General features: G+C 65.8%; 2 protein-coding genes across 2 annotated transcripts; both read right to left on the bottom strand.

The window, feature by feature from the left end:
* Positions 1-1,019: 1,019 nt before the first annotated feature.
* On the bottom strand, positions 1,020-5,506 carry LOC105464223 (glutamic--pyruvic transaminase). Its single transcript, XM_011711892.3, has 13 exons — positions 5,488-5,506; positions 4,734-4,795; positions 3,504-3,669; positions 3,278-3,367; positions 3,097-3,205; positions 2,848-2,981; positions 2,490-2,733; positions 2,269-2,348; positions 2,065-2,201; positions 1,783-1,957; positions 1,525-1,680; positions 1,339-1,451; positions 1,020-1,272 (listed from the first exon to the last, which is right to left on the bottom strand). The coding sequence occupies exons 3-13, from the start codon at positions 3,663-3,665 to the stop codon at positions 1,182-1,184; spliced, it is 1,491 nt and encodes a 496-aa protein (XP_011710194.1). The 5' UTR covers positions 3,666-3,669; positions 4,734-4,795; positions 5,488-5,506; the 3' UTR covers positions 1,020-1,181.
* A 237-nt stretch (positions 5,507-5,743) lies between these two features.
* Positions 5,744-11,242, bottom strand: LOC105464224 (protein phosphatase 1 regulatory subunit 16A). Its single transcript, XM_024787484.2, has 10 exons — positions 10,901-11,242; positions 9,068-9,138; positions 8,847-8,992; positions 7,667-7,770; positions 7,475-7,599; positions 7,254-7,379; positions 7,105-7,180; positions 6,895-7,024; positions 6,571-6,736; positions 5,744-6,346 (listed from the first exon to the last, which is right to left on the bottom strand). The coding sequence occupies exons 1-10, from the start codon at positions 11,157-11,159 to the stop codon at positions 5,963-5,965; spliced, it is 1,587 nt and encodes a 528-aa protein (XP_024643252.2). The 5' UTR covers positions 11,160-11,242; the 3' UTR covers positions 5,744-5,962.
* Positions 11,243-11,612: the final 370 nt, after the last annotated feature.

Genomic DNA, 11,612 nt, shown 5'->3' on the forward strand with positions numbered 1-11,612 from the left:
GTGTGGCTTGTGGTTAAGAACCATCTCCGGAGCGAACAAAACCAGATGCCTTGGCAGTCCGATTTCCAAGTCTGCGAGTCTCTAAAGCCAGTCCCGTCCTTGGCGGACTTGAGGGCACTGGACCCAATGCACTTCCCTGGCTGCTGTGGCCTCTGAGGGGCTTTCTTGTCAGCTCAGCAGGTTTTTGTTTCCAGGTTTCCTTGTCTATCAAATGGGGGTTATCATGCCTAGTTCAGAAGACCATCTGGGCAGATGGAGTGACCCGCAGCAGTGTCTGCATGTAGTAGGTGCTCAGCCATGCTCCCCAGGCCAAGACACATCACTGTCCACCCCCCTCAGCCCAGCCCCAGCCCTCCCCTGGGACACTCCCTCATCCTCTCCCTCTGCCTCCCACTCCACCCAGCTGAAGGACTGCACCACACACACCAAAGGTGGTCTCTCTGGCCCCCCAGACAGTGGCCCCACCTCTACTACCTCGGGTAAGAGAACCAAGACTTCCTCCCTGTCAGTCACTCCGACCAGCCAGCGCCATGCTGGTTTAGTATTTCTCCCTGCCCCAGGGAAGATGTGGACCTCACAGGGAGGACCTGGACCTCACAGGAAAGACCTGGACCTCACAGGGAAGACGTGGACCTCACAGGGAAGGGAGCCAGGAGGGAGACAGCTTTCTGTGCCTTCTTCAGGAAAGGCTGTTTCTTTGGGTGGCCAACTGGGCCCCTGGTTCCCTAGATTCTTTGTCAAGCCCCATCCCCACCCCAACAGCTCTGGGGGCTTCCACAAAGGGGTGTGGGACTGTGCTTTCCTCACACTCTGGACTCTCAGCCCATTTCTGTGTGATCGTGACGGGCTCTGCCCCACAGCAAGAGGCCACGGGGAAGACCCAGCCCATAGTGGGCGCCGGGTCTTCAGGAGGAACAAGTGGGTGCTGGTTGTGGAAGGCCCTTTCTCTGAAGGGACTCAGGCTTGCAAGAAGGGTAGGCAAGTGGGAGCAGACCACGCAGCTGCCAGCGCTTCCTCCCTGGAGTCAGACTGCCACACAGCTTTATTAGGGACCTGCAGAGAGGCAGGGGCCCAGCCCCCACCCCCGCCCGCCAGGCAGCAAGAGCAAGTACAGTGGGCTCCAGAGCCCCCAGGGCCCCTGAGCACACAGTCCGGGGCGCCCAGCCTGGCGCCGGCTGGGCTCAGGAGTACTCGAGGGTGAATTTGGCATGAAATCTGCTCAGCTTCTCCAGCAGCAGCCGCAGTTTCTCCAAGGGGGGCAGAATGGTCATCCTGAAAGGAGTTGACAGTGAGTGAAGGGCCAGGGTGGCGGGACAGGCAGTGAGGGCCGGGCCTCACCGGAAGTGGTAGGTGCCTTCCCGCTGCCCAAAGCCGCTCCCAGGCACCACGCAGATGCCGGTCTCCTCCAGGAGGCGCAGGCAGAAGAACATGTCGGGGGCCAGGCCCAGCTCCTGTGAACAGGCAGTCATCAGGGAGAGATGCCTGGCCACCACTGCCCACCCTGCAGCCCCGCCCCCGCCTGACCTGAGCACGCTCCACCGCCCGCGGGGGCAGCTGCACACGTGGGAAGGAGTACATGGCGCCCTGCACTGGGTTGCAGCTGATGCCGGGAGCCTCGTTGAAGACCTGCTCGGTGAGCTTGGCTTTGGCCGCCAGCTCCGCCAGCACTGCCTGCCTCTCCTGTGGCCACGGAGGGAGGGAGGGAGGGCCCATGAGGGCACAGCACTCAGCATCCCCCACCCCCGATTAGGTCACCTGGACCCCCTCCTGCCCCCAACTCACAGCCTGGAACTGCGCGAAGGAGGGGTCAGTGGGCGCGGGCGGGCTGACCACCAGGTCCAGCAGGGCCTGGCCTGGCACCGGCGGGCACAGCCGCACACTCATCAGCTTCAGCATCTGCTGCTGCACTGCAGCGTCCATGTTCACCACCTCCACATAGCCGCCGCGGAACCCGCACCTGCCAGGTGAGGGGCGCGTCCAGGCCAGGTGCAGAGGAGTTGGCCCACTGGGCGAGGAGGGCCAGGCCATAGCCCGCGAGCCCCCACCCGCCTCGCCTGCACGCACTCGCCCATGTAGCCCTTGGAGGTGGAGTGGAAGGAGGCGAGCTCCTGCTGCCGGGCATAGGGCGGCCCCATCTCCATGAGCACCTTCTTGAATGAGTGGAACTGGGAGCCCGCGGCGTACACGTTGTCCTGGTACACCTGGAAGGGCGCAAGGCGTCATGGGGGCTGGCTGTTGCCCGGCTTCCCGCTCCCCTGCGCCACGCACCTCGTCCGCCAGCAGAAAGAGCCGCTCTTCGAAGGCGAAGCGGATCACAGCCTCGATGCACTCGCGGGTCTGCACCTGCCCTGGGGTGTGGGGGAGGCAGCAGGGCTGGGTGAGCCAAGGGGGCGCACTGCCCTCCACTGGGCAGCCGGGGGACGGCAGACCCGGCACTGCCAGGGCGCACAAGGGTGCGGGAGGAGTGGGGCGGGGCGGCGGGAACGCACCGGTGGGGTTGCCAGGGTTGATGACACACAGCGCACGAGGGTGGCAGTGGCCACGCGCCTGACACAGTGCACGGTGAAGCTCGGACACGTCCAACGCCCAGGCGCGTTCCTCGTCCAGGTAGTAATCCACCTGCACTGCGCCCAGCTCTGCCAGTGTGGCCGAGTAGAGTGGGTACTGGGGGATAGGAATGAGCACACCTGTGCGTGTGTGGCCCTCGCCGGCCACCAGCAGCTTCAGCACCGTCTGCAAGAAGGAAGGGGAAGGCAGGGTTGGCAGGGCCTGGGGCTGCACCTGTCCCCCACCCTGGGCACCCCCTCTGCAGTGTCAGGAATGTCTTCCCTCGCCTGCCCAGCCTACCACGATGGCGTCGCTGGCCCCTGTGGACAGGAAGACATTGTTGGGGTCCGCAGGGATACCTCCGTCGCGCCTCTCGATGTACTGCGCCACGTCCTCCCGGATCAGCTGGATGCCGGAGCTGACGCTGTAGGCCCCTGGACTCGGGCAGGACAGGATGAGAGTTACAGGTGAAGTTCTCAGCCCTCCCAGGGGACCTCCCTCCCCCAGCGGCAGGGCCGCCCTCTGCCTCCTCCTGGCCCTGGCTCTCACCCAGGCTGTGGCCCCCACACGCCTGCAGGATGCGCTCCGCCCTCTTCTTGGCATCGTCAGGGAAGCTGGGGCTGGTCAGAAGATCAGGGTTGACACAGAGAGCCAGGACCTGGGAGGACGGAGTGCTGAGGTCAAGGCACACGGGCGGGGGGTGGAGGGGTGCAGCGGGCACGAGCCTCACCTGGCGCAGGAAGGTGATGGGCCTCTGCCCCATAGCCTGTGCGTCCCCGATGTTGGCACGGATGACCTCGGTGAAAGGCTTCTTCACACCCTGGGAGGGGAGGGGAGCAGGCAGGGAGACCGTGCCCTACCTAACTCCTCAGCCCTTGTGCCGTGAGCCAGTGGGACTGGGGCCAACTCGGCCACCCCAGTGTGACCTGGAGGGCAGCGAGGGGCCTGGGCCATACCTGGCGCAGCTCCTGCTCCAGCTCCAAGGCTCGCTGCACTATGGGGCCACGCACTGCGTACTCCACTCGCCGCACACGCGGATTCATGCTGTGCAGCGTCAGCACCTTCGTCCTCAGTCCGTTCCTCACTGCCTGGCTCTGGTCACCTGTGCTCGAGGCCATGACTCTACCCAGACCAGGTGGGAAGGTGGCTCAGGAGGTGGCAGGACCAGAAGTGGGAGTGGGGACAGCTGGGTCTGGCTCAGTGGGCCACGGCTGGGAGGAGGCAGCCGTAGCAGAGGGGACGCCAGGCAAGAGGGCACCCTCTTCACCGCAGCTGGCCCCACTGGGGGAGACAGAAAGGGCTGAAGGAGCTGGGGACAGTTGGGCCCCGCCCCACCCGTCTGGGAACAGCTCTGCTCCAGGGAGGCAGAGACAGTGGGCGAGGCAGCAGGCGGGGCTTGGGGCAAGGCCCAGTGCCTGCCCAGTGTCCCCATGAAGGGAGAGCAGGAGACCCACATGGGGGGTAGGTACAGACGTCAGTCCCGGTCCGGACAGCTCTGAGGGACTAGATGTGGGGCCGGGGGCTGAGCGCCTAGGGTGTTCAGGAGGTGAAGGGAGTGCCCAGCAGCCCTGAGGGGCTGGCAGAGCTGGAAAGGAGGGACCCCCGAGGTGAGACTGGAGCCTGGGCTGCTGGGATTTACCCCAGCAGGGCTTGGCCAAGGCCTAGCCCTCGTGGCACCCGCATCTTTGCTTGGGCCAGCGGACCTGTCTCCTTAGTAACTGAGCCAGGCCTCAGGAATCCAGGGGGTGCTGGGGGGAGGGGAGGGGTGTTCAGGCTCTGGGTTCCATCTGGCCTCTCCAGGGCTGGCACCTATGGCCCAGAGGCTGCGAGAGCTCTGTAGCTGGACCTTGGTCCCTGATGAGCACTGCGAGGGGCTGGGGGAGGGGGCTGGAGCCAGGCAGTCCAGCCCTGGGCCCTAGGACAGCTCACACCGTGGCTGCCCTTTCATCAGGCACCAGCTGGGGGTTGCCCTTGGGACACACCCCAGGCTAGGGGTGATCTGAGTTCTCTGGCCCTCTTGTTCCCGATTGGAGGAGAGAGTAGGAAATGAGCCGGGATAGGTCGTCAGAGACCCACCTCCACAGGCCTGCCGAGCCCAAAGGCCAGGCTCAGTGCTGGCCCACCCCAACAGCCACCACGAAACCTGACCCACAGGGGTCAGGATAGCCGGCCCCCAGGCCTCTCACCTTGCACTTCTCTGCTCCGCTGCCACAACGGCCTCCCAGTGCGCAGGCCTGCCCTTCTGGCCCTGAGACAGGGGCACAGGTTAATATGGGCCTGGCCCCAGGCAGAGCCAGCCCCTGCCCGCCCCCTGGCAGCAGAGCCCAAGTGGCAGCCCTGGTGGCAGGTGGACCTTGGGCAGCTGCCCCACCCCCCACACTAAATTTAACCAGCAGCCAGTCCCCGCCTGCCCGTAGCCCTGCAAGAACACCCTTCCAACCAGGGATGCTAGGGGAAGGGCAGGCCCAAAGGACACTGGGCTGACAGGCCCGTGCTGAGCCAGGAGAGAGAACATCCCAAACCCACACCACCCAGCACTGGTGGCCACACAAAGCTGCCCACCATGAACAGACAAACCGGCGGTGCCCTCAGCCCTCCTGCTTGAGGCCCCTAAGGGACCCCCTCACCCTGACACCTTGTGCCCAGCCAGCTCAGAGCCAGAATGGCCAACTGCGTGTCCCCTATGCCAGCCCAGGCAGAAGCTGGCAGCCAGGCCCCAGGATTGGGGCTGCATGCCAGGAACTGGGGACCCACAACCCCCACCCCCAGGGAGGTTCTGACACAGTCTTGTGCTTGTTTTGCCCCTGTGGCTCTGGCACAAGAGTCTTGTGGAAAACACCACTTCCCTTTCCAGGCCATGGTCCCTGGGACCCCCACCCTCCACCTCCCCAGCACAGACACCCTAGACGCTGGCCCCCGTTGGAGGCTCCTTCAAAGCACCTGGCTCCTCTCAGGAAAGCAAAGGGTTACAGAGGCGGCTCCAGGAGGCTGAGCACGGGAGGGAGTGGGTGAGGCCCAGGCTTCCAGCCCAGTGGCCGTGGGCCTCACTCCCACACGGCCAGGGCTGCCACATGCCCCTGCGTGCACCTACAGGCTTTCGTGCTCACAGGCATGGGTGGCACCCCGACCAAACGGCACAACCCACTCCCCACCGTGGGGCAGCAAACCAGCTGAGACACACAACACACAAGCAGACTCCATGGCAAACAGCCTTTATCGAGAGTTGCAAGATAAAAACAGTCTTTGCAGTCCGATGTCTCTCCAGGCATGTCTTCTGCCCTGAGAGGGGCCAGTGTCCTGCACAGTCAAAGCCGGGGTTTCTGTGCTGCCCACCCGCAGCACCAGGGCACGCACCGTGGGGAGGCAGCCTTGGGCTGTGCCCAGGGACAGGAGCCCTGCCCGCCGAGGAGCCGCCTCACATGAGCAGGCAGCACGGCCTCCTCTCCACAGGAGCCTCCACCGCGGGGGCTGTGAGCTTGAGCAGCGGTGGGTCCCCGCCTGCCCTGAAGCCACAGTCAGGCTGGGGGGTCTCCGTGTGACCAGGCAGGCCAGGCCCCGCCGTCTCGGGGCTCTCAGGCCCCTCAGGCGGGGGTCGCTGCAGCTTGGCGGCAGCTCGCTGGCGCTTCAGGTCAGCCAGGGTGTGGTGGGCCTTGTCATGGACCAGCGTGTGGGGGGCGGTGCTGTCCAGGGAGCTCAGCTGGTATGAGACACTCCGGTCCAGTCGCTTGGAGTACAGATGCCGCGCTGGGGAGCCCCCTACTCGGCCATTGTGCGGCCTGACCGCTTCGGGGTTGTCCTCCTGCAGGCAGTGAAGGTCTCAGAGGCCATCAGGAGGCTCCTCCCCACTCCCCAGCCTTGGGTTCAGGCTGTATGGTCACGAAGGGACGGACAGGAGAGATGGGGCAGCAGCTGGCCTCTACAGGGCACCATTCCTAACAGGCAGGAGGGGGTCCAAGCAGAGAGAGAACCAGGGCAAAGCCAGGCCCACCCCTGCGCTGGGCGGAGCAGGGACGAGACGCTCACCTCCGGGGGCGGTGGCCTGAGCTCTGCGTCAGTCTGGCAGTCATCACTGTCCTCGGGCGGCTCCGGGCTGGGGGGCGGCGGCTGTTGCCACACGATAGCCTCCTGGGCGTGCTGCTTGCGGTACAGGTCGGTGCGCTGGGTCAGGCTCGCCCGCCTCACCACCTTCCTGGGGAGGAGAGAGAAGAGGGAGAGTGAGGGGAAGGGGAGTGCCGGGAGGACCCCGCCCGCCCCCTCGTACTCTGCCCCCAGTTCGGCTGGCACTCCGCCGGGGCTGACAACCGCGGGGCCAAGCCGGGGGCGGAGCCTGCTGGGGGCGGCGCTCACCCGCGGCTGCCGGCGCTGGAGGTGCGGCGGCGCAGCAGGGAGCGCTGGCGGCCCTGGGCGCGCAGGAGGGCGTCGTGCTTGTGCTTCAGCTCCAGCAGCTTGGCCCGCACCTCCTCGTCCCCACACACATCTGAGAAGTGGGTGCAGGCGTCAGGGGCACCCTCCTCGCCTGTCCTCTCCCCCAGGTGGAGGTGGGCCCCGCAATCTCACCAAGGGGCGTCTCGTCCATCAGGGACTTTGCGTTCAGATCGGCCCCATGCGCCACGAGCAGCTCCACCAGGGGCACCTGTGGGCGGCAGGCAGGAGCTGCAGACGGCTGCGCTGGACGCCCCCTCCCACCTGCTGCTGCCCGCACTCACCTGGCCCCAGTAGGCTGCGGCGTGCAGCGGCTCCCAGCCGTCTTGGTCCTTAGCGCTCAGGCTGGCTCGGTGTTCCAGCAGCAGGGCAGCCGCCTCGCTGAACCCGTTGGCGGCTGCGATGTGCAGCTGCAGGCAAGCGCCCGGCCTGAATTCGGCCCCATCCCCCACCTCCAAGGAGCAAGGCCCCCAGCCCCGCATGCCCCTCACCCCCTAGCCCTCACCAGCGTGGCCCCGTGGTCCAGCGGGGCATGGAGGTCTGCCCCGGCCTGCAGCCGGCTCCGGATGTCGTCCAGCATGCGCAGTTCTGGCACGGCCCGGGCGGCCTCGATGCTGTCCTGGGTGATGCCTGCGAGGCGGCAGGCTCAGAGGGAGCGCCACCGGCAGCCCTCCCACAGCCGCACCGCCGCACCTACCACGGTCGGCCATGGCAGTCTCCAGGCAGTCCAACGTCTGCTCATCGTCACACAAGTCATAGGGCATGTTCCCGTCGGTGTTGACTGCCAGGAGATTGGCGCCACTGCAGGGAAGAGGGACGCGGTGCTGGACACAGGGCCCTTCCCCACTTGCCAAGCTTCTCACTTGGAGAGGTCCCCCCCAGGGCCCCTCAGCCCAGGGCTGCCCCTCAGGAGGCACCCTGTCCACCTGCTGCTGGGAGAGGCGGCCTCGGGGCCCATTGGCTGCCCCTCAGTCCTAGATCCTGTGGTTCAGCCAGACAGGCCTCCTGCAGTCTCTACCCATCCGGGCTCCAGGTTCCTGGCACCTCCAGGGGCAGTGGTGCCCCCATAAACGTGCACTAGATGGGTCTGCCTGCTGGGGGAGCAGGGACCCTCGGGACCCCAGGGAGCACAGGGTGGTGGGGCCGCAGGACCAGGCAGCCACGCTGAGGGGCCGCAGAGCTGTGGGGAGCATAGCCCCGGGGAAGGAGGTCAGCAAAGGGGAGCCCAGGACACAGAAGGGGGTGTGCCTGTGTGCTGAGGAGGAACAGGCCTACCTGTGGACACCCCACATCCCCGCCCACCCTGCAGCGCCTGAGTGTGATGGGACCGCCATCCACACCCATCTGGCCTCACGGGGGCACTCGAGACTGACTGCAGCCCTGACCTCTCTCCCACTACAGATGCCTGGAGCGAAGGGGAAAGAAGGGAGGAGGCTCGTGGACGCTGGTGAGGCCACCACCCTCCCTCCTCAGAGCTCTTCCTGCTCTATGTCCCTCTATGTTAAAGGTAAAAGCCCTACCTGTGCTCAGGTACCCTCTCCTCCCAAGCCACCTGGCCTCCTCACTCCCCTTCTCTCCTTACCAGTTCTGTCCTCACTGACCAAGACATTTCTCTGTGTACACCCTGGGGGAGCCCGAGACCGCCCTCTCGGCAGGAGGATGCATGCTGGGGAGGCAGAGACCAAGCTGCCCTGGGCACATGCCCATCCCCCTGGGGCCCCAGGCTCTGCTCTCCATGCCAGGACACAGGCAGGGTCAGCAAAGGTGAAGGTGGGAACACAAGAGGTCGAGAGCCGGGTCTACTGCCCAAGAGGGGCCTCCTGAGCGGCCATCTGAGAGGAAGCCCCTCCCTGCCACGGACGCCCAGCAGGCCCTACCTGGCGATGAGCAGCTCCACCAGGTGCAGGTGGCCACAGGTGGCCGCAGCATGCAGAGGCGTCCAGCACTCACTGTCGCAGGCATTGATGTTGGCCCCAGCCTCCAGGAGTTGCTGCACCATCTCTCGGAAATCATCAATGCAGCACTGCAAACCGTGCCACGTGAGCGGCCAGAGCACGGGGGCCAGCCCCCACCCCACCCACGCCCAGCGAGGGCTGACCTGATGCAGGGCTGTCAGGCCATCCTCATTAGCCAAGTCAGGGCTGACCCCACTCCCAAGGAACTGGCGGACTGAAAAAAGGTGGCGAGGTGAGGACAGGGTCCTGTCCCTGGTTGGGTCCTGTCAACTGTGCTTCGGCCCAGGACTCAGGGAAGGACAAAGAAGACAGTGGTGCCAATGGCAAGAGGCACACCAGAGCCGGGGGGTGGGGGCAGGAGCACCAGGCATCTGTCTGGCCCAGGCCAGTCACACTCCCAGAAGCCCTCTGCCTCCACCCACCTGCAGGCCCTTCATGGTGGTGCTCCAGCCTTCTGACCCCCAGAACAGGCCGTGCTTCTGTGTGAGCGCAGCACTCCAACAATCCCGCACCTCCCTTCAGCCAGGAAGGGCTCCCTGCCCCGAGGCTACTGCAGCTAGGCTGTGCCATAAAGCTGCAGCTCCTTCGGCTCTCCCCTGACAACTGGCCAGCCCTGTGTTCATGATCTCCCCTGGGTCCTCTGGGACCTGACCTGAGGCTCCCCACCAGCAGAGTACATCCCTGCTCTCGCTCCCCTCCCCTTCAAAGATCCCAACTCAGGCCCAGCTCTCGCCCAGGTCACCAGGGTCCTCCCTGATGGCGCCTGGGGTGCAGCAGAAGGGCTCCTGCCTTCCCACAGCTCCCTGTGGACCATGGCACCCTCTGCCTCTTCCCTCTGCCTCCAGGCCTCCTGGGAGGGCTCCTGTCCACATGGGAAGATGTAGGCCAGACACTGCCAGCTCCTCCTTACTCTGCCGTGGAGGGAGGCAGGGAGGGGTCAAGGGCCACTACAGTGCCTCTTCTCCCCAGACCCCAGAGCACCACAAGTGGAACCCACACAGCTGTGGCGGCAAGCGTGGGGCACAGGTGAGGAGAACAGAGTCAAAAGCAGAGCCTGCGGCAGGCATCGAGAGAGGGACCCCCAGCATGGGCTCTGTGCCTACCCGGGGCCTGGCTCTCTAACCCGCAGAGGTGGAGACCAGGGCTCTCCTGAGCAGCCTAGAAAGAGGCAGCAAAGAAGCCGGGCGCGGTGGCTCAAGCCTGTAATCCCAGCACTTTGGGAGGCCGAGACGGGCGGATCACAAGGTCAGGAGATCGAGACCATCCTGGCTAACATGATGAAACCCCGTCTCTACTAAAAATACAAAAAAAACTAGCCGGGCGAGGTGGCGGGCGCCTGTAGTCCCAGCTACTCGGGAGGCTGAGGCAGGAGAATGGCGTAAACCCAGGAGGCGGAGCTTGCAGTGAGCTGAGATCCGGCCACTGCACTCCAGCCTGGGCGACAGAGCGAGACTCCGTCTCAAAAAAAAAAAAAAAAGAAAGAGGCAGCAATGACTGCCGGCCACCCTGCCCACACGCCCCGCACCAGGTGTATGGCCACCCCGCCCCCACGCCCCGCACCAGGTGTCCAGCCACCCCGCCCCCACGGGCCCCGCACCAGGTGTCCGGCCCCCCCGCCCCCCCGGCCCCGCACCAGGTGTCCGGCCACCCCGCCCCCGCGGGCCCCGCACCAGGTGTCCGAAGGCTCCTGGGGGTACACCCATGGCCTCCGCTCACCTCACAGCAGGACCCCTCTGCATGCAGCCCCCACCTGAAAGAAGGCTGTCCCGCACGGGCTCACCTCACGGCTGCCCACTGCTTGGGGTTTGCCTGATGGGGGGATGCTGGGCTACCCAGCCTGAAGAGACCAGGCAAGATCTGGGGGCTGGAGCCCAGGAGCTGTGGACAGGCCCAGCCCCAGGCTTGGCACGAGACGGCCCCCAGGTGGCAGGGAGTGGCCGCTTGCTGGGAGCTGCTCTGGGCTCAGCCATACTCACCTTCTTCCAGGTCATTTCGGGCAGCGGCCTCCAGAAGGACAACACTGGGAGGGAAGACGACCTGCTTCGGGGGCCCTCGGCCGGCTGCCTCCTTCCGGGGACGCTCCCCAGGACCTTTCTTGCCCTGGGCCTCCTTCTCAGCCTGGGCCCACATCTTCACCTGCTGGGCACGCCGCTTCTGGGCATGCTTCAGCCGCTCCTGCGTACTCATCCTGCCCACCATGGGCATCTCTGCCAGCAGCTCCAGGTGCTCGGCCATGGTGGTGGCTGCTTGCCCACAGGGCTGCTCGGGGCACCAGAGTGGGGAGCTTGGGGGCCAGGCTGGGCCTGAGGGGTGGGGCAGCTGGCTGGACTGGCACCCTCGGGGGCATCCCCTTCCCAAAGCTCCGTGCCCTTGGCTGGGTCAGGAGGCCCCACACGATATCCAGGCCCAGGCAGCCCTGGGGGGCACGGGCCAGGGCAGGGAGGGCAGTGTGGAAGGGCACCCCGAACCTGCTCCCCAGGCCAGCCTCTAGCTGTCGACCAGCAGTGCCTCGCCTCCCTCTCGGGGTCAGGGTGCACAACCTATGGGAGGCAGCCCCGAGACCTGGCCAGCCTCAGTCCAGGGTCTGAAACTAATTACCCAGATAACAAGGTTCCAGCTTCCTGGCACCTTGCTGAGGGGGAAGGGAGGGCAGGGCCAATCAGCAATGAGAGCCCCCGTGAGCCCCTG

This window comes from Macaca nemestrina, chromosome 8 (assembly GCF_043159975.1).
Source record: "Macaca nemestrina isolate mMacNem1 chromosome 8, mMacNem.hap1, whole genome shotgun sequence".
Lineage (NCBI taxonomy): Eukaryota > Metazoa > Chordata > Mammalia > Primates > Cercopithecidae > Macaca > Macaca nemestrina.